At 42.7% G+C, this 23,134-nt stretch overlaps 1 protein-coding gene across 1 annotated transcript; it reads left to right on the plus strand.

Moving 5' to 3' along the window:
- The first annotated feature begins 6,249 nt into the window (after nt 1-6,249).
- On the plus strand, nt 6,250-22,663 carry LOC106570507 (shugoshin 1). The gene is made up of 12 exons (XM_045693706.1): nt 6,250-6,753; nt 10,767-10,958; nt 11,057-11,109; nt 11,344-11,348; nt 11,550-11,746; nt 11,789-12,428; nt 12,839-13,106; nt 13,293-13,303; nt 13,705-13,842; nt 13,993-14,184; nt 14,523-14,700; nt 22,047-22,663. Exons 1-12 carry the CDS (start codon nt 6,595-6,597, stop codon nt 22,195-22,197), a joined length of 2,184 nt encoding a protein of 727 aa, XP_045549662.1. The 5' UTR covers nt 6,250-6,594; the 3' UTR covers nt 22,198-22,663.
- Nucleotides 22,664-23,134: the final 471 nt, after the last annotated feature.

Below are 23,134 nucleotides of genomic sequence, written 5' to 3' on the forward strand. Positions count from 1 at the left end.
AGCCACAACATTTACATGGCCTTTAAGGAGAATAACAGCAATGTCTCCTCTGCAATAAGATGTCTAATGGAATGGGTAGTGTTTGTGTGAAGAGAGATCGTTGTTGTGAAAGTAATTACAGTATGTGGAATCCCAGTTACCCAATGTGGTGAACCACTTGCTTCCTCTCCCTTGCACCACAATATACAGTACACTAACTGACTCATTCCAGGCTCTTCCTGACTCACCTTAGGTGTGTCTATTTAGGTGCCCTGCTGCTGTGTTGATAAATGAGTGTTTCTCTGTGTGTCAAGATATAATTGCTCCATTTGACTCATGCAGAGGAAAGTAAATGAGATCATGACGTGGCATTTAATTTAATGTATTATTTATGGAAGGTTAATTGAGCAGAAAGGAATGACTATTTACTGCATTGGGAGCAGAGAGAGGACAGAATGACGGAATGGGGAGGAGAGAGAGAGTGATGAGAGAGGGGAATGGGGAGACCGTTTACATGGTCAAATGAAAGTATATGGTCCGTCCACACAGCCTGCTTATGATTCTTGATCCACTACGTCTAGTGATCAGGAAACAGCAGTCAGAATATTCAACCAAAAACTTGAGGAATATCAGATAAGTAAATAACTTAATTACATATTGCTTATTGATGGATTTATACTGAAAAACAACAATCAACTCCATCCATCCATCCCCTGCCAACTTGTGCCAACTCATTATCCATTCAAACTCATCAATATTATACCAATAGGCCATTACCGATGTTCACTGAGTCATTGTGGTGCTCTTAGTTAGTTTCCTGTCAAAACAGTATTATGCTGTAATTGGTCCATTGTATCTTTTTCAAGCCTTGATGATGTGAACAAAATATAAATATTTTCCATCAGTTATTTTCCCTTCTTCCTCTATACAAACACCACAGACACAGATAAAGACATAGACAGGGTCACATGCCCCCACAAACATACATACACACCAGAGAAGGCTGGTGGGAGGAGCTATAGGAGGATGGGCTCATTGTAATGGCTGGAATGGAATTAATGGAACGGTGTCGAACACAAACATATTGAAACAACATGTTTGACTCAGTTCCATTCATTCAATTCCAGCCATTACAATGATCCCGTCCTCCTATAGCTCCTCCCGCCAGCCTCCACTGACACACACACAGAAAAGGAGAGAGGCAGGAAAGGATGGACACAGAAAGACTTGGGAATCAAATGTCTATTTGCTGATGATCTGTTGCTTCTATCCCCAACCAAGGAGGGCCTATGGCAGCACTTAGATCTTCTGCACAGATTCTGTCAGACACTCTATCAGTGAATCTCAGTAAGGCAAAAATAATGGTGTTTCAAAAAAGGTCCACTTGCCAGGACAACAAATACAAATATCTAGACACAGTTGCCCTAGAGCACATAAGGAATTATACCTAGTTCGGCCTAAACATCAACACCACAGGTAACATGGTCCTTTGTAGCTTTGTTGGTAGAGCATGGTGCTTGTAATGCCAGGGTAGTGGGTTCGATTCCTGGGACCATCCATATGTAAAATGTATGCACACATGACTAATTCGCTTTGGATAAAAGCATCTGCTAAATGGCATATTATAACTTCTACAAGGCTGTGAATGATCTAAGAGGCAAGAAGGGGCTTCTATGCCATAAAAACATCAAACTCAACATCACAATTAAGATCTGGCTAAAAATACTTGAATCAGTTATAGAACCCATTGCCCTCTATGGTTGTGAGGTCTGGGGTCCACTCACCAACCAAGAATTCACAAAATGGGACAAACACCCAATTGAGACTGCATGTAGATTTCTGCCAAAATATACTTTGTGTACAATACAAAACCACAAACAATGCACGCAGATTTAGGATTTTACCCGCTAGTTATCAAAATCCAGAAAAGAGTGTTAACATTTTGCAACCACCTAAAAGGAAGTGATGCCCACACATATAACAAAGCCATCACCTACAGAGAGATAAACCTAGAGAAGAGTCCCCTCAGCCAGCTGGTTCTGAGGCTCTGTTCACAAACACAAACAGACCCCACAGGGCCCCAGGGCAGCAACACAATTAGTCCCAACCAAAAAAATAACTGACACACTGGAAAGAATCAACAAAAAAACAGAGCATATTGGAATGCTATCTGGCCCTAAACAGAGATTACATAGTGGCAGAATACCTGACCATTGTGACTGTCTCAAAAAAAAACTGGATATGTGCCCATTGTTCACAAAATTAGGTGGGAACTGACCTGCACTTCCTGACCTCCTGCTAAATGTATGACACAGAGACATTTCCCACAGATCATACAGACAAAAAAATGATTTGCAAACAAATGGAGCACAAACAACATTGTAAATACCACCAATACATATGTTTATCTTCCCCTACTATTCGTACTATAATTACTTTGTAGTATAATATACCTCGGCTAAGGGCTGTGTCCAGGCACTCCGCTTTGCGTCTTGCCTAAGAACAGCCTTTAGCCGTGGTATATTGGCCATATACCACACCCCCTCTGCCCTATTGCTTAATTATACCACGGGTGGGTCTAATTTTGAATGCTGATTGGTTAAAACCGCATTCCAGCCCATGTCTATTTCAATGTTTACTATTAATTTCTAATACTTTTTTTTTGTTGTTCTCACATTTGTTTCTTCTCACCAGTGGCATGTAATCATGGATGCCAAGGGAAGCCAGGCTTCCCCAAAAAATGTACCAAGAAAAGAACATCAAATAACTTATCTTTCATCTCTCTGTTTCATAATTTTTCTTCAATTCGAAAGAGGCTGAATGTATCTCACCGGAGAAAGCATCCTAGTAAGAGAAACAGCGCCCCTCTGTCTCTATGTGTAGCCCATGTATCTGATGCAGTCTGGTCAATAAAGAGTATGACATTGTTGCACACCGTAGCATTGAATGCAAGGGAAGCCAACGAGCATTTGGCCTCCCTTGATGATAAATATATAAAATATTAGCCAATCAGCGTTGAGCTAAACTGAGTGAGTTCAACTGTGAATGGTCCTGGCACACCAAGAAAAAAAGTGTAAAGGGAAGCTAGTTTGGATTTGGCTCCACACCAATCACATCACATCAAAAGCATAACGTAATTTACCGTAAAAAATGTAATTGTTGCATCTTGTTGTGTCATTGTCCTCGTGGTAGCTTGCTTGCTAGCTAGCTAAAATCGTAGCTAAAATCGTCTCTTTCCTAAATTAGTCATGGATGGAGATAGGGATTTGGACATGTGGTTTTATTTAATTCTCTCTGCTGGTCAATAATTATAATGACGATTCTGATCCAACCATAAATTAATAATCAATCAAATGTATTTATAAAGCCCTTTTTACATCAGCAGATGGCACAAAGTGCTATACAGAAACACAGCCTAAAACCCCAAACAGCAAGCAATGCAGATGTAGAAGCACGGTGGCTAGGAAAAACTCCCAAGGCAGGAACCTAGGAAGAAACCTAGAGAGGAAGCAGGCTCTGAGGGTTGGCCTGTCCCCTTCTGGCTGTGCCGGGTCCACATTATAAGAGTACATGGCCATTAAGGCCAGATTGTTCTCCAAGATCTTTTTTACATTTTAGTCATTTAGCAGACACTCTTATCCAGAGCGACTTACAGTAGTGAATGCATACATTTCATACATTTTTTGGTTTTCCATACTGGTCGCCCATGGGAATCGAACCCACAACCCTGGCATTGCAAACACCATGCTCTACCAACTGAGCCACACAGGACCAAGATGTTCTCCAAGATGTTCATAGATGACCAGCAGGGTCAAATAATCACAGTGGTTGTAGAGAGTGCAACAGGTCAGTAAATGTCACTTGGCTTTTCATAGCCTGTTTCTACTTCTTTTCTTATCATCCACCATTATTCCTTTAATGTTCCTGTCTGCCCTTTTCTCTGCTTCTCTTTCCCACGTCATAAAATCATCCCAGTCTATTCTACTTGCCTTGCCTTTCTTGGGTTTCTTCAAAGTCCTGTAACTTCTTTCTACATTCTGCTAATAAAGCTTCACTCAATGTGCCTTTTAAGGGAAAATCCATTACCTTATGCCAGAGCAGTACCTGTTCCAGAATGTCCCTGCTCCACTTATCCACCATTACCTTCTACGGTCCGGTCAGCAGGTCGGGCAAGGTTCTCCCTTGCTGCTCTTGGCTCCCATTGTGAAACTCCATCTATACACACACATCTATACACACAGACTCAGGGGCACAAACACACAAAACAAACAGTGCTTGTTAGGAACGTCTTCCTTTCTTATAATTCAAAGTTTTTTCATCAAAATATTTTAATTACTCTGTTATTTAAAATGTTCTACTCACATGGTAGTTCCTCCTATGCAAATTTACATATTGGTTTTACATTTATAGCTAGTTCCCAATCATAAGCAACTGTTTTACTAGTCCACTGATTAATACATTTTAGTTTACAATGTTTTTCTAACCTGCAGGAATATTTTTTACTTCTACCTCAGGACCCTGTCCTGGTATCTCTATAGTACCTCAGGATACTTCAGGACCTTGTCCTGGAACACTTTAATCTCCAACACATGACCTGTTCCCAGAACAGGATTTTCTAAAAGTTTCCAGAAACAGGTAGACTCCAATCAAGTTGTAGAAACAGCTCAAGGATGATCAATGAATACAGGATGCACCTGAGCTCAATTTCGAGTCTCATAGCAAAGGGTCTAAATACTTATGTAAATAAGCTTTTTTTTCCTAAAAACCTATTTTTGCTTTGTCATTATGGGGTATTCTGTGTTGATTGATGAGGACTTTTTATTTAATCAATTTTAGAATAAGGCTGTAACGTAACAAAATGTGGAAAAAGAGAAGGGGTCTGAATACTTTCTGAATGCACTGTTTATATCAACGAATTGGCGAGGGCACTAGAACAGTCTGCAGCACCTGGCGTCACCCTACTAGAATCTGAAGTCAAATGTCTACTGTTAATTGATGATTTGGTGCTATTGTCCCCAACCAAAAAGGGCCTACAGCAGCACCTAGATCTTCTGCACAGATTCTGTCAGACCTGGGCCGTGACAGTAGACCTCAATAAGACAAAAATAATGGCGTTCCAAAAAAGGTCCAGTTGCCAGGACCACAAGTACAAATTTCATCTAGACACTGTTGCCCTACTGCACACAAAAAAAACGATACATACCTCGGCCTAAACTTCCATAAAGCTGTGAACGATCTGAGAGAAAAGGCAAGAAGGGCCCTTCTATGGCCATCAAAATGAACTTAAAATTCGACATACCAATTAGGATCTGGCTATAAATACTTGAATCGGTTAAAGAACCCATTGCCCTTTATGGTTGTGAGGTCTGGGGTCCGCTCACCAACCAAGAATTCACAATCTGGGGTCCGCTCCCCAACCAAGAATTCACAAAAATAGAAGTGATTCCTAAACCTTCCATAACAAAGCCATCACCTACAGAGAGATGAACCTGGAGAAGAGTCCTCTAAGCAAGCTGGTCCTGGGGCTCTGTTCATAAACACAAACAGACCCCACAGAGCCCTAGGACAGCAATAGAATTAGACCCATGTCATGAGAAAACAATAACATAATCACTTGACACATTGGAAAGTATTAACAAAATAACAGAGCAAACTGGAACGCTATTTGGCCCTAAACAGTACACAGTGGCAGAATACCTGACCACTGACTGACCCAAACTTAAGGAAAGCTTTGACTATGTAGACTCAGTGAGCATGGACTTGCTATTAAGGTAGCCATAGGCAGACATGGCTCTCCAGAGAAGACAGGCTATGTGCACACTGCCCACAAGGTGGAAACTGAGCTGCACTTCCTAACCTCCTGCCAAATTAATGACCACAGAGACACATTTCCCTCAGAATTTGAAATCAAATCCAATTTTGATAAACTCCCATATATATTGGGTGAAATACAACAGGACTCAATCACAACAGCAAGATTTGTGATCTGTTGCCACAAGAAAAGGGCAACCAGTGAATAACAAACACCATTGTAAATACAACCCATATTTGTTTATTTTCCCTTTTGTACTTTAACGCAAATGCGAATCGTTGCAACACTGTATATAGACATATAGACATAATGACATTTGAAATGTCTTTATTCAATTGGACCTTGACCTTTGTAATGTATACTGTTCATGTTTGTTAATTATTTATTTCACTTGCTTTGGCAATCTAAACGTGTTTCCAATGCCAATAAAGGCCTTAAATTGAATTGAGAGACTGGCGTCACCTAGTGGGAAGTTATGCATTTCAGATGAGAGGAAATTACGTTGTGACTGAGTCTTCCCAACCAATCAACACTCGCAGCGCAGAATTGGAAAGTCAATCAGGCCAGCAGAGTTGTGGCTAGCTATTTTACCACGTTATGAGAATTTGTTGAGAAATAAACATATTTAAATAAAATTGCATTGCACTGTTTATAACCGAGGAGGTAAGTCAGCGAGTATATGTTATGTTACTTTTATTCGCAATGGATAAACAACATTCAGCCCTGAGGCCGGGGCTAAAACGCGACACTGGACAAATGTTAATTCTCTCGCCTTCTAGTGATCCTACCATTTACATTCAACCATGGTGAGGGAACGGGGGCAAAAAAAGTATTTTCAGCAAAGCCTGGATGACATCAAGGAAAAGATGATAGAGAAGAGGAACAAACGCCTAGCATGCGCCTCTGCAGCCAACAGAGGACGGTCCAAAAGGATAAGCAAAACCAGTGGTGAGATTCCCATGATATGCTAGTCAACATCATGAAGATTAGTGTAATCAGGCTTTAATACACACTTAATTGTTATATACAGCCCGAGACTTGTGTGCAAAATCGTATGCATGTTCCTTACAAGCCAGAATGTTGAATAAAATTACAGTTGAACTTATTCTACCGGTTGTCTGTGCGGTTTGGCCTTACACTGCTCGAAACTTGAAACAAAATATCCATAGGAAGGTAACGCTATGCTTTACTTAAACAATAAGGCACCTTGGGGGTTTGTGGTATATGGCCGAAATACCACGGCTAAGGGCTGTTCTTTCGCACGACGCATCGAGTGCCTGGAGACAACCCTTAGCCGTGGTATATTGGCCATATACCACAAACCCCAGAGGTGCCTTATCGCTTGCTAGGCGTTTGTTCCTCTTCTCTATCATCTTTTCCTTGATGTCATCCAGGCTTTGCTGAAAATACTTTTCCTGCCCCCGTTCCCTCACCATGGTTGAATGTAAATGGTAGGATCACTAGAAGGCGAGAGAATTAACATTTGTCCAGTGTCGCGTTTTAGCCCCGTCCACTGTGGTACTGAGGTAAAGTTAGTTTTATATTGGATATTCGGGTTTCTCTGGTCAATAGCTATTGAACCATGCATGCCATGCCAATGAAATTGGTATGTTCCGAATCATGGTTGGATGGAGAACAATCCACACCTTTGTGTGAATTTTTGAATTTTAATACATAATATTTTTTAAATGAGCAATTATAAACAGGTTGGTTGTTTAGCAATAAAACCTATGCATGAGCAACTATGGGGCCAAACAGATGGGGTTGGCTTAGATTGTTGACAACAAGCTATATTTCATCCAATGTTTATTGAAAACAATAAATTCCCACAATAAGCACTTGTCTCTCAAATACATAGTTACAGTTGTTGGTTAGCTAGCTAGCACATTTTTTGCCATATTTGCATTGACATGAAATCAGTCAATACACCTCAAAACAAGATGAAAGAACAAGAACAAGATGAAACGAGCTGAAAGTAGCCACTTACGATTCCCCACATGGCAGTTTCTTGCCATTCTTGCTAGCAATCTGGCCATTCAGAATCACAACAACGTGCGGACTTCTGCCCCATTGAAGCACGCACATAATTTTTGTGACAGTCTGTCAGCTAACCCAGAAATACCTACTGGCACTCTAAAAAGCCGGGTAAACAATACTTTGCTGTGGATATTTTGTCTCAAATTTCGAGCTGCTGAAGGACAACCGGTAGAGTAAGTTTAAATGTAATTTTATTCAAGGTACTGGCTTGTAAGGAACATATACACAATTTTGCAATGTTTCAGGCTGTATATACCAATGAATTGTGTATTACAGCCTGATTAGTCAGATTAGTTGAATGATAATGTAGACTTACTCATCACGATAACCTCAATTCTGGTCAACTGGACGTAGCTATGCCTATATATTATACTGAACAAAAATATAACGTGCAATAATTTCAAAGATTTTTCTGAGTTTCAGTTCATATAAGGAAATCAGTCAATTCAAATGAATTCATTAGGCCCTAATCTATTGATTGATTTAAAAAAAACATTGTTTTACATGACTGGAAATACAGATATGCATCTGTTGGTCACATATCTTAAAAAAAGGAAAGGTAGGGGCGTGGATCAGAAAACCAGTCAGTATTTGGTGTGAACATCATTTGCCTCATGCAGCATGACACATCTCCTTCGCATAGATTTTATCAGGCTGTTGATTGGAATGTTGTCCCACTCCTCTTCAATGGCTGTGCAAAGTTGCTGGACATTAGTGGGACCTGGAACATGCTGATGTACACGTTGATCCAGAGCATCCCGTTAGGTGACAGGTCTGGTGAGTATGCAGGCTATGGAAGAACTGGGACATTTTGTTGTACACGTCGATCCAGAGCATCCCGTTAGGTGACATGTCTGGTGAGTATGCAGGCTATGGAAGAACTGGGACATTTTCAGCTTCCAGGAATTGTGTACAGATCCTCGTGACATGGGACTGTGCATTATCATGGTGAAACATGAGGGGATGGTTGTGGATGAATGGCACAACAAAGAGCCTCAGGATCTCGTCACAGTATTTTTGTGCATTCTAATTGCTATCGATAAAATGCAATTGTGTTTGTTGTCTGTAGCTTATGCCTGCTCATACCATAACCCCACCACCACCATAGGGCACTTGGTTCACAACGTTGACATCAGCAAACCGCTCGCCCACTGTGAAGAACACACTTCTCCAGCAGGTCAGTGGCCATCAAAGGTGATAATTTGCCCACTGAAGTCGGTTACGAGGCCGAACTGCAGTCAGGTCAAGATCCTGGTGAGGACGACGAGCACACAGATGAGCTTTCCTGAGAAGGTTTCTGACAGTTTGTGCAGAAGTTCTTCAGTTGTGCAAACCCACAGTTTCATCAGCTGTCCCGGAGGCTGATCTCAGATGATCCCGCAGGTGAAGAAGCTAGATGTGGAGTTCCTGGGCTGGCGTGGTTAAACGTGATCTGTGATTGTGACGCCGGTTGGATGTACTGCCAAATTCTCTAAAATGTCATTGCAGGTGACTTATGGTAGAGAAATGAACGTTCAATTCTCTGGCAACAGCTGTGGTGGACATTCCTGCAGTCAGCATGCCAATTGCACAATCCCTCAACTTGAGACATCTGTGGAATTGTGTTGTGTGACAAAACTGCACATTTTAGAGTAGCCTTTTATTGTCTCCAGCACAAGGTGCACCTGTGTAATGATCATGCTTCAGGATTGGTGGGTCCTCTGCGGGACAGTTGAGCTAACGTAGGCTAATGCGATTAGCATGAGGTTGTAAGTAACAATAACATTTTCCCAGGACATAGACATATCTGATATTGGCAGAAAGCTTAAATTCTTGTTAATCTAACTGCACTCTCCAATTTACAGTAGCTATTACAGTGAAATAATACCATGCTATTGTTTGAGGAGAGTGCACAGTTTTAAACATGAAACGTTATTAATAAACAAATTAGGCACATTTGGCAGTCTTGAAACAACATTTTGAACAGAAATGCAATGGTTCATTGGATCAGTCTGAAACTTTGCACATACACTGCTGCCATCTAGTGGCCAAAATCTAAATTGCACCTGAGCTGGAATAATACATTATGGCCTTTCTCTTGCATTTCAAAGATGATGGTACAAAAAAAATACAAAAAAGCGGTTGGTTTTTTCTTTGAATTATCTTTTACCAGATCTAATGTGTTATTCTCCTACATTCCTTTTACATTTCCACAAACTTCAAATGGTTCCTTTCAAATGGTATCAAGAATATGCAGTTAGATTTGGGTATGTCATTTTAGGCGAAAATTGAAGGAAAAAAGGGCCGATCCTTAGGGCTGTTAATCAGCTTCTAGATATGCCACACCTGTCAGGTGGATGGATTATCCTGGCAAAGGAGAAATGCTCACTAACATTGGCGTAAATTAATTTGTGCAAATATTTGAGCAAAATAAGCTTTTCTAGGATCTTTTATTTCAGCTCATGAAACATGGGACCAACACTTTACATCTTGCGTTTATATTTTTGTTCAGTATATAATATGCAAAGCATTCTAATCTGCAGGAGGGTCTACTCCTACAAATTTGGGCCGATTTTCTTCATTATACTCTCAAAAGAAGTGCATCGTCCTCTTACATCCGGTAGGCAATTTAAAACATTTATTTCCCCCTGTTTTTGTTTGGAACGGCAGGGTTATTGTGGCGTCATTTCCAATGCCATTATGACATCATTTTGCTCCCCCTCCAGCCCTGTAAAAGGGACTCGTGGCCCGTCTAAAAGTAATTTATAGTCTTTCCTATTAATGACAATGCCCAGACGTTGCAGAGCATCCACCAGCCGCCCTGTTTGCAGGTGCCGCCGCCCCAGGGTGTCCCGGCATCACAGGAGTGGAGGCCATATTTCTGAGCTAGCTGTCTCCCCTCCCTCCCTCCCTCCCTCCCTCCCTCCCTCCCTCCCTCCGTCTCTCTACAGCGGGCAACGTGAAGCCGATGATCCTGAAGAACGTGCAGATCAACAACAAAGCCCTGGCTCTGGCCCTGCAGGCAGAGAAGGAGAAGGTGAGGCAGGCCAATGGTATCATCCTGCAGATGAAGAGGGAACAGCAGGCTCTCTTCCTCCTCCTGCTCAAGAGGAGGCTCAAAGACCAGGAGGCGCAGGCAAGCAATGTACAGGTATGATGCTGCCTGAATGGCTGAGTCAAACTGAGTAACCAAGAAAGTTGTTCCCTTCCCCCTCTGCTCTCTCATGATATTTACCTGTGTGTGTTTAGACTGGACCTGCACAGCTCCTTGCTGAACCACCAAAGCCAGTGGACTCCTCCACGTGAGCTATTTAAATATAGTATCAACTGAATGCATCTTATTTCTGACTCGCAGTCAAAGAGCCACTGTTTGATGTCCAGTTTGATTCACCCCATCTACTGTCAGCTTGTGAATGTAATCAATTCCTCCCTGGAATTTTTAACTTTTCCCTTTTGTTACTTTTGTGCAGGAGAATTCAAAGTCATGCTGCTCTGGAAGATCTTGTAATGGTCTAAGCCCCACCCTCACCCATCAGCTCAGGTATATGAAAATTACATTTACCAGACATACCATTCCAACAGATTTTAACTGCTAGGCCTTTTTAATCCAGAATTGTGATGTTATTACTTTGGATAATTACATAGAAAACATGTTATTGTGCATGTATGTTTGGATTTCACTTTCAATTAACCATCCATGTTGTTGCAAGTGTTGACAATGACATCCATTCTCCTCTCTCAGACCCTCAGTTTCACGAAGGGGCGGGTCAAAGCGAGAGTGATGGGCAGGTGACATTGCCACGGACAGTGGGTGTGAGATGCCGCTGGCTGGAGGGCAGCAGGAGGCGATCTGAGCGTGTGCAGGAAGGGTGCCGTTCCTCGTTCTGTAAGCAGAACCACAGTTCCCCTACAGAACCTCTCATACCGGAAGAGACAGAGGTCCTAGTGGAGAGCCTGGTTCTAAACGACAGGAGAGGCTAGAACCCCATACAGGAAGTAAAGACCGAGAAAGGCAATCCAATTGGCTCAGAGGAGTTCCAGCAGCACTCCACCCCAGGGCCACCAGCTAAACCAGCCAATCAGCAGCAGCAACCCCGGGCCAAACCGAAACAGGCCCAGCCACCGCGGCCCAAACCCGAACTGGAGAGGGGCCGCAAACCAGACTGCCCTCCTCTGAAGAAACCCTGGGAGACCTCTAAACCCAGAGCCCGGTCCAAGAGCCAGGACCGCTCGGCTACGCGGACCAAAGCCGGGGCGGGAACCACTGCACTTCTCAACACCTCCCTCAACACATCTCAGGGATTCAACGACACCTTCGACTGCGAGGACTGGGTACACCTCACCCCCTTCAAGGGTGACGGGGGCAAGGATAACCCCCCAGCCACACCTATACAGGAGGAAGAGGCAGAGAGGGGACAGACCCTGAAAAGGACTCGGTCATCACCGGAGTCTAGTTCATCTTCTGAGTCAGAACACAGCCCCTACATTCCTCAGAAACGGAAGAGACAGTACCCTCCGGACCAGGCCAAGCCCGCCCTCGCTCGTAGAGCCAGAGGGCAACCCTCCAAAGCAGCTACAGACAAGGAGAGTGCCCCCCCACTCAAACGAGAGTCGTTACATGGTGAGCAATTAACTGTTAACCTACTCAATTAGGACTGTCTTTAAAATGATGTATCAAGTACTTTGATTGCTCTGAAGCATTGCTGTAAAAATACACTGGATAGGTGCAGTGAAATGTGTTGTGCTACAGGGTCAGCCATAGTAGTACGGCAGCAAATGGAGCAAGTTAGGGTTAATCGAGAGATTTTTTTATCCTCTCGGATCTGGTATTCGAACCAGCGACCTTTCGGTTACTGGCCCAATGCTCTAACTGCTTGGCTACCTCCTGCCCTGTTATCCACCTAGTGTCCAGGTTGACAAAATGATTGTAGGCACAGCTCTCATATACATGTTTTTTTATATACATTACCACATTTTCTGTTATAGAAGAGGGTAAGCGGGTTCAATTTGTTGTTCATCTCCCATATCTAGTATCCAGAATGGAGGTCAGTGCCACCCCTGTGGTCCTTGACAAACAACTCAAGGAAGAACCAGAAAAGAGACAGAGACAGAGCTTGATTCAGATCCTCTTGTCTGTGGTTGCCATGGAGGCCAGCTCGTCTAAGTTAGAGGATAGCCCCTATGTTCCTAAAAGCCGTGGCGTATGGAAGACACAGGGCCCTACTCGCAGGGGACGGCACCTTAAAGCAGACAGAGTCAAGGAGAACATCCCCCCCTCCGAAACAACTGTCTTAACGTGGTGAGCAGTGAACAACATACAGATTTCTACATTGCTGTTATAGGAAAGGATAGGCTATGACAGCGATTCTCAACTGGTGGGTCACGGGCGTCTGGGTAAAATCTATTTTTTTTTAATGTATTTTAATAATTTTGGGGGGTGATGAAAAAAACATACTCTAGTCTAAACTTAAATGACTAATACAAGGTACAGAATGTGTAGATATTATAATGAACCTAAAAAAATATATATAATTGAATCTCTGAAGAATTTTTCTTCTTCAATCATAGTATTTTCAATGTAGAGTTATTAGCAGCGCTATATAGCAGATTTGGCTGATTTAGTGGTCTCGAACCAGTGAGCTTACCAACATTCTTCATCAAGAATATGAGCAATATGGAGTTATTGACAATTAAAAAGGTAGGAATGTTGTTCCCTTGTCATATAATTGCTACTGTCAGTATAGCATTTCTTTTTCCAGATAGCATTTTGGCAAAAAAATATTACGATGCGAATATTGGGTCACGACTGAGAACCTAGTTTAACTTTGGTTTCGATGCAAAGCCAGTTGCGAAACACTTGGCTATATATTGTGTCTATATTGTTTCTGGTGCTCCAGTCAGAAGAGTAGATCCCTGTCCTACAGCTGGGCCCGCTGAGGTCCCTGACATAGAACACCAACTCCCAGAAATCCCTGGGAGTGTCTTTGTTGACAGTCCTGGTCCAATGGCAGAGCAAGGTCTTGAGGGTCACACAGGTAAGTGGGTATGCTTGTTATGGTGATAGTCTATTGAAATGACTAAGGCTTCATCCAAATGGCAACCTATTCCCTATGTAGTGCACTTTACAGGGATTAGGGTGCCATTTGGGACACAAGTGAAAAATGGTCGGTGATTGTGTGTTCCAGAGCACCACAGAGTAGATGGCGAGGAGGCTCTGCTTCCTGTCACTCCAGGACTGGAGGAGGAGATGATGAGGATCGCCAACGTCCTGCCTGGTTTCAGGGTCTCCCCCTGTGAGCCTCCTGGTCCTGGGGTATCGACAAGCAGCACCCCCCAGAACCACGCTGCACTGATCTCCAAAACATGCAGGAGGACAGGTACTGCCCAGTTGGCTGCCAAGGACATGTTAATGAATGATGCTAAATCAGTGTCCTCTCATTCTTTCACACTACACTTATACGTTCAACATGTACAGTGTTCTTCTCTGACCACTAAATCAAATCAAATTTTATTGGTCACATACACATGGTTAGCAGATGTTAATGCGAGTGTAGTGAAATGCTTTGGCCATATCAAAATCTCGTAATCTCTTCTCTCCCACCACCTCTGTCTGAACTATCAGTCCACTGGTGTCAATAGAATATCTGCCTGAACTTTACACTTTTTTTTCTCCAACTTTTCTGCACGTACAACTCACTTTGTCCTCTCACCACAGGTGGGCTTGGTGTCAGAGCTAGGCGGGGTTTCAGTCTGATTGATGTGACCAATATTACCCCTGCTGCCTATCGGAAGTTCTCTTTAAAGAGCTCCCGCCCTTCAGACCGATGCTCCATCTCCGCCCGCAAGAGGAGGTCCACGATAACAGTGGACTACAAAGAGCCGTCGCTGCACGCGTGAGTATTAAATATACACAGTCAATATGAGACTGTCTGAATACGTAGTATTATATACACTGAGTGTACAAAACATTATGAAAACCTGCTCTTTCCATGAAATAGACTGACCCAGTGAATCCAGGTGAAAGCTATGATCCCTTATTGATGTCCCCTGTTAAATCCACTTCTATCAGTGTAGATGAAGGGGAGGAGACAGGTTAAAGAAGGATTTTTAAGCCTTGAGACATGGCTTGTGTATGTGTGCCATTCAGAGGGTGAATGGGAAAGACAAAAGCTTTAAGTGCCTTTGAATTTAACGGGGTATGGTAGTAGGTGCCAGGCGCTCCAGTTTGAGTGTGTCAAGATCTGCATCGCTGCTGGGTTTCTCACGCTCAAGAGTTTGCCGTGTGTATCCAGAATGGTCCACCACCCAAAGGACATCCAGCCAACTTGGCACAACTGTGGGAAGCATTGGAGTCAAAATGGGCCAGCATCCCTGTGGAATGCATTTGACACCTTGTAGAGTCCATGCCCCGACCAGTTGAGGCTCTTCTCAGGGCAAAAGGGGGTGCAACTCAATATTAGGAAGGTGTTCCTAATGATTTGTACATTCAGTTTATACAGAGTCAATATGAGACTGATTACATCGACCACAAAGTTTCACAGGAGCTAAAAATATAGGTTAGGTACACCACCCGGTTCAAGAAAATGGTTCGCTCCTACAGACAGTGAGTCACATGGCCGTGGCTTGCTATATAAAGCAGGCAGACAGGCATCAAGTTACTGTTCGATTGAACGTTAGAATGGGCAAAACTAGTGACCTGAGCGACTTTTAACGTGGTATGATCGTCGGTGTCGGGCATGCCGGTTCCAGTATCTCAGAAATGGCCGACCTTCTTGGCATTTCACACAAGACCGTGTCTAGGGTTTACTGAGAATGGTGCAACAAACAAAAAACATCTAGTCAGCTGTAGTCCTGTGGGAAAAACATCTTGTTGATGAGAGGTTGAAGGGGAATGGCAAGAATCATACAAGATTTATAAATAATCTTTGTAAATGATATCATAATAGGACTGCTGGAGTTCTGTCACATGCAGCTAACACAAATATATGGACATGTCTGCTCTACTCAAAATTACAACCAACTAATTGCAGAATTACCACAAAAATTGGAAGAGGCAAGTGGAAGGGGGAAAAAGTAAGAGTCTGTCGGCCCTGCATTAAAGACCAACATTTATTAAAGAAAATTGTGATAAATAAAAAAAGTAGACCCGTTTCATTTAAGGACCAAAAAATTGCCAGCTGTGCCATATAGATTGCAAAATAGTTGGGAAGAGATTTTTGATGTACCAATTCCATGGCACATGGTTTATGAACTGATGAGCAAAACAACGCCAGATTAAAAACTTTCTTTCAATTTAAATTATTATACAAAATTATTGCAACCAATAGAATGTTTTATATATATATATATATATATATATATATATATATATTGTTAGATACTACTGCACTTTTGGAGCTAGGAACACAAGCATTTCACTACACCCGCAATAACATCTGCTAAATATGTGTATGTGACCAATAACATTTTTTTTGATGAGTTATCAAATTAGTCACACCCTTCAGCTCCATGTATCCCCACAGTTGAAGCAGGAAGTTTACAGACACTTAGGTTGGAGTCTTGTTAACAAACTATAGTTTTGGCAAGTCGGTTAGGACATCTACTTTGTGCATGACACAAGTAATTTTTCCAACAATTGTTTACAGACAGATTATTTCACTTACAATTCACTGTAACACAATTCCAGTGGGTCAGAAGTTTACATACACTAAGTTGACTGTGCCTTTAAACAGCTTGGAAAATTCCCGAAAATTATGTCATGGCTTTAGAAGCTTCTGATAGGCGAATTGACATCATTTGAGTCAATTGGAGGTGTACCTGGGGATGTATTTCAAGGCCGACCTTCAAAGTCAGTGTCTCTTTGCTTGACATCATGGGAACATCAAAATAAATCAACCAAGACCTCAGAAAAAAAATTGTAGACCTCCACAAGTCTGGTTCATCCTTCGGAGCAGTTTCCAAACGCCTGAAGGTACCACGTTCATCTGTACAAACAATAGTACGCAAGTATAAACACCATGGGACCACGCAGCCGTCATACCACTCAGGAAGGAAACACGTTCTTTGGTGCGAAAAGTGCAAATCAATCCCAAAACAACAGCAAAGGACCATGTGAAGATACTGGAAGAAACAGGTACAAAAGTATCTATATCCACAGTAAAACGAGTCCAATATCGACATAACCTGAAAGGCCGCTCAGCAAGGAAGAAGCCACTGCTCCAAAACCGCCATAAAAAATCCTGACTAAGGTTTGCAACTGCACATGGGGACAAAGATCATACTTTTTGGAGAAATGTCCTCTGGTCTGATGAAACAAAAATAGAACTGTTTGACCATAATGACCATCGTTATATTTGGAGGAAAAAGGGCGTTGCTTGCAAGCCAAAGAACACCATCCCAACCGTGAATCATCAGGGTGGCAGTATCATGTTGTGGGGGTGCTTTGCTGCAGGAGGGACTGGTGCACTTCACAAAATAGATGGCATCATGAGGAAGGAAAATTATGTGGATATATTGAAGAAACATCTCAAGACATCAGTCAGGAAGTTAAAGCTTGGTTGCAAATGGGTCTTCCAAATGGACAATGACCCCAAACATACTTCCAAAGTTGTGGGAAAATGGCCTAAGGACAGCAAAGTCAAGGTATTGGAGTGGCCATCACAAAGCCCTGACCTCGATCCTATAGAACATTTGTGGGCAGAACTGAAAAAGCATGTGCGAGCAAGGAGGCCTACAAACCTGACTCAGTTACACTAGCTCTGTCAGGAGGAATGGGCCAAAATTCACCCAACTTATTGTGGGAAGCTTGTGGAATGCTACCCAAAACCTTTGACCCAAGTTAAACAATTTAAAGGCAATGCTACCAAATACTAATTGAGTGTATGTAAACTTCTGACCCACTGGGAATGTGATGAAAGAACTTAAAGCTGAAATAAATCATTCTCTCTACTATTATTCTGACATTTCACATTCTTAAAATAAAGTGGTGATTCTAACTGACCTAAGACAGGGAATTTTTATAAGATTTAAATGTCAGGAATTGTGAAAAACTGAGTTTAAATACATACAGTTGAAGTCGGAAGTTTATATAAACCTTAGCCACATTGTGCACCCCGCTACACATTTATATAACGTGGTGTTCAGGTCCATTGGACCTGAGTGTAATAAAAGTGTGTGTGTGTAGGTGAAAACAAGTAAAAATGAAATGAAAAGGTTTGTTGTATGCCTTCACTCGGTCTTTCTCCTCCCTGGCCCTGCTGTTTCAACACAGCACCAAGAACCTGTCTCCCTGCCTGTCTGCCCGTCTCCCCCTTTTCTCGCACTCTACCCTTTGTACAGTCGTGGCCAAAAGTTTTGAGAATGACACAAATATTAATTTTCACAAAGTCTGCTGCCTCAGTTTGTATGATGACAATTTGCATATATTCCAGAAAGTTATGAAGAGTGATCAGATGAATTGCAATTAATTGCAAAGTCCCTCTTTGCCATGCAAATGAGCTGAATCCCCAAACAACTTTTCCACTGCATTTCAGCCCTGCCAAAAAAGGACCAGCTGACATCATGTCAGTGATTCTCCTTAACACAGGTGTGAGTGTTGACGAGGACAAGGCTGGAGATCACTCTGTCATGCTGATTGAGTTCAAATAACAGACTGGAAGCTTCAAAAGGAGGGTGGTGCTTGGAATCATCGTTCTTCCTCTGCCAATCATGGCAAGGAAACACGTGCCGTCGTCATTGCTTTGCACAAAAAGGCCTTCACAGGCAAGGACATTGCTGCCAGTAAGATTGCACCTAAATCAACCATTTATCGGATCATCAAGAACTTCAAGGAGAGCGGTTCAATTGTTGTGAAGAAGGCTTCAGGGCGCCGAAGAAAGTCCAGCAAGCGCCAGTACCGTCTCCTAAAATTGATTCAGTTGCGGGATTGGGGCACCACCAGTACAGAGCTTGCTCAGGAATGGCAGCAGGCAGGTGTGAGTGCATCTGCACGCACAGTGAGGCGAAGACTTTTGGATGATGGCCTGGTGTCAAGAAGGGCAGCAAAGAAGCCACTTCTCTCCAGAAAAAACATCAGGGACAGACTGATATTCTGCAAAAGGTACAGGGATTGGACTGCTGAGGACTGGGGTAAAGTCATTTTCTCTGATGAATCCCCTTTCCGATTGTTTGGGGCATCCGGAAAAAAGCTTGTCCGGAGAAGACAAGGTGAGCGCTACCATCAGTCCTGTGTCATACCAACAGTAAAGCATCCTGAGACCATTCATGTATGGGGTTGCTTCTCAGCCAAGGGAGTGGGCTCACTCACAATTTTGCCTAAGAACACTGCCATGAATAAAGAATGGCATCAACACATCCTCCGAGAGCAACTTCTCCCAACCATCCAGGAACAGTTTGGTGACGAACAATGCCTTTTCCAGTGTGATGGAGCACCTTGCCATAAGGCAAAAGTGACAACTAAGTGGCTCGGGGACAAAACAACGATATTTTGGGTCCATGGCCAGGAAACTCCCCAGACCTTAGTCCCATTGAGAACTTGTGGTCAATCCTCAAGAGGCGGGTGGACAAACAAAACCCCACAAATTCTGACAAACTCCAAGCATTGATTATGCAAGAATGGGCTGCCATCAGTCAGGATGTGGCCCAGAAGTTAATTGACAGCATGCCAGGGCGGATTGCAGAGGTCTTGAAAAAGAAGGGTCAACACTGCAAATATTGACTCTTTGTATCAACTTCATGTAATTGTCAATAAAAGCCTTTGACACTTATGAAATGCTTGTAATTATACTTCAGTATTCCATAGTAAAATCTGACAAAAATATCTAAAGACACTGAAGCAGCAAACTTCAATATTTGTGTCATTAATATTTGTGAAAATTAATATTTGTGTCATTCTCAAAACTTTTGGCCACGACTGTAGTGTGTGACACTACACAATATCTTGCGGGAACCTGCACAAATTATTTTTACAATACATTATTTCGATGCATTGTAAAAAATGCTGTATTTTACCACACTCTACCCCAACCAGGTGCAAATTGGGGGAAGGACACAACAAATAAATAGCTTTGCATGTGTGGCTCCTTACCACAATCAATCAGTATAGCAAAAAGAATCTTTGCTCAGAGGGCCTTACAAATCATTTTTGCAGAGAGAGAAGCTAGTGTGGAAGGAGCGTCATCCACTTTGGAAGATGAAGAATATGAGGATCATGTCTCTGTCAATTTGGAGTCTGACAGTGAGTTGAAAGAAGATAGAATTGACCCTCAGCTAGGACCAGCCAGCCCCAGGACCAGCCGTCAGCAACCAGCCATCAGTAGCCTGCAGGAGGATAAATAGGGATGTCAACAAATGGTGGCATTGAATGGTCTTCTTGACCAAGGAATGAGCCACCCCGCATGGCTGCCAATGTGATAAACATGCAACCAGGGCCGACGCGGATGGGGGTTACTCATGTGCAGGACCTAGTCTTCTTTTGAACTGTTCTTCCCAGACACCATCCAGAAAATCATTCTAGACAGCACTAATTTGGAGGGAAGCTGTGTTTTTGGAGAGAGATGGAAGGAGACGGACCAAACTCATTTACATGCATATTTTGGCATTCTTATCCTTGCTGGTGTTTTCAGATCCAATGGGAATTCACAGAATCCCTGTGGGTTAACTTTTACATGCAACAATGTCTCTGGAAAACGTCCACATTATTTCCAGGATTATCCGCTTCAGTAACCGAGACACCAGACCAGCTCGGCGGCAGAGAGACAAGCTAGCTGCAATCAGGTCAGTGTGGGATAGTGGGTGGACAGCCTTCCCCTGTTTTACAACCCTGGGCCCAACGTTACTGTTGATGAGCAGCTTGTGCCATTTAGGAACTGCTGCCCCTTCCGGCAGTACATACCGTCTAAACCCACAAAATATGGAATCCAGATCTGGGTTGCCTTTGATGCTGCTTCATCATATGCATGGAACTTGCAAGTGTATACGGGGAAGCCAGAAGGAGGAGCCCTGAGAACAACCAAGTGATGCGGGTTGTCCTGGACGTGACACAGGGACTCCGTGGCCACAACATCACATGCGATAACTTTTTTACTTCGCACAAGCTGGGAGAGGAGCTCCTCAAGAGGAAGCTGACGATGGTAGGAACAGTAGGAAAAAAACAAGCCACAGCTCCCACCTCAGCTGTTCAATACACGGAACAGGCCTATCAATTCTTCTAAGTTTGTGTTCACAGCCGACACGTCCCTAGTGTCCTACGTGCCAAAGAAAGCCAAAAAATGTGGTACTTATGAGTACGCTGCATAGGGATGGGAGAATCTGTAGCCAGGAACATCAAAACCCAGAAATAATAATGGATTACAATGGCACAAAAGGAGGGGTGGACAATTTAGACAAGCTGGTAGCTACAGCTGCAAAATAAGAACCCTACACTGGTCATTTGTGATATTCTTCAAGTTCTTGGACATCTCGATGTATAATGTTTGTCATCTGGATGGCATTGAATCCAGATTGGAACAGAGGGAAGCTCCAGAGGAAGACGGCTCTTTCTCGAGGAGCTGGGCAAGGCATTAGTAAGACCTCGAATCCAGAGGCAACATATCCCAAGGACCCTGGTTTCTGCAGCCATCATGAGGAGGATTCAGGAGGAGGATGCTGGTGCCCCATCCGCCCGACCCACAGAACCAACAACTCCAATACCGGAAGTAAGTGTGAGTGATGTTGTTGCATGTGTGTGTGTCTGACTCTCCTACCTTGGCCTGCTGTAACTATATATGTGAGTGAGAAATTTGTAAAATTCCAGAAATAAGTGTAAAATTCCTGAACTGTGTTCATCATTCTAAATTGCAGTCGGTAGTAACGAGAAGAAGTGCTGCGATGTGTGTGGAACAAAGAAGGACAGGAAGACACAGTACACATGCATCAAGTGCAAGAAATACATTTGCAACACAAACACAGCAAAACTCTGTCCCTCGTAGTGTGTAGACACAGCGCTTTTATTGATAAATGTGATCTAGCAGAGGTAAATGGCAAATATGAACCATATTTGCTGTCTATATTGCTTGTAATTGATATGTCAACATCTAAGTATTAAGTATTTTTACGTAAATTGATATGGCTGTATTGTTTTAAAAACCCAATAATGTTGTGGGTCTGTCTATCGGACCTGCGAACATTGGTTGAATAACACAACATGAACACCACACAAGATAATCTCTATCCTTTCTCCATCTCTTATTTCCTGTCTCAGGAAACTGAGGCGTGGAGAGAAGTTCACAGACACCATGTTCCTCCGCTCTCCCATCTTCAAACCTAGGAAGTCCATGAAGACCCAGCCGTCATTGGAGAATACGAGTCTTTTGTGGGATGTCGCTAACATGTGCTTTATGTCCACACATTGAACACACGTTTTACCCATTCAAATTTGTTTGAGTGTTAGTTTGGCACCTGTGTTTGTGGTAAATTAAGTTTTTTGTCCAATGAAATAATGGAAGGCAGCTTCAATTGTGGTTCATTCTTTGTTCTTATCAGTAGGCTGAATTTAGCCAAATCATCAGGGGCATTGGAGATGTTCAAGTATGTCTCCCCAAAATCTATATTCTCTCCATCTGCCTGTTTCATGATGCCTGTATTGATTGTTAGCCACCTGTAGAGGGCGATGTTAGAACAGCATTCTGTCGGACGACATCATGTTCCTCATCTACTGTATGGTTGTGTTCAGTTCACTGTTGTACAAAAATGTTTAGCTTGCCTTTTCTAGAACTTTGATTATTCATTTGCTTCATGCTGCTGTTTTCATGTGTAAGATGTTTTGGTTTTATGAGTAAACATTCAGTCCATGATTCCTATTCAGCTGAGTCTTTAATGGCCCCGTATACACTCAGGTTGTACATTAAAAGACACCATCTGAAATATAATTTGTAACCTGCATTATTGTAGCCTGACTGATGCAGTGTAGTGGCTTTAAATAAATAGGCTGAAGTGTGGGGTTGCTCATCTGCATTTACCTTAAACTGAATGCATCAAATGCAACTTTCTACAAATAAATGTAACTTGTCACTCTGATCTTAAAATGCGTGTCTCGGCAGAAGTGTATATATAAATATATATTCTTAAAAAATATATTAAGTGGCGGGCCACTACTGCCAAATTAATATAGGGCAAATAAAGATGTTTAGGGTAGGGACATCCCAAGGATTCCAGAAAGCACTGACCTGCCACCCACTGACCTGCCACTAAGCTTTCATCTAACCAATTCATTCGTCCCCAACTACCTCTGGAGATGGTCAGAAAGATCTGATCACGAGGGGCGCATTCCTCTGCCCAGGGGTTGCTGAC

This window comes from Salmo salar, chromosome ssa14 (genome assembly GCF_905237065.1).
Source record: "Salmo salar chromosome ssa14, Ssal_v3.1, whole genome shotgun sequence".
NCBI classification, from domain to species: domain Eukaryota; kingdom Metazoa; phylum Chordata; class Actinopteri; order Salmoniformes; family Salmonidae; genus Salmo; species Salmo salar.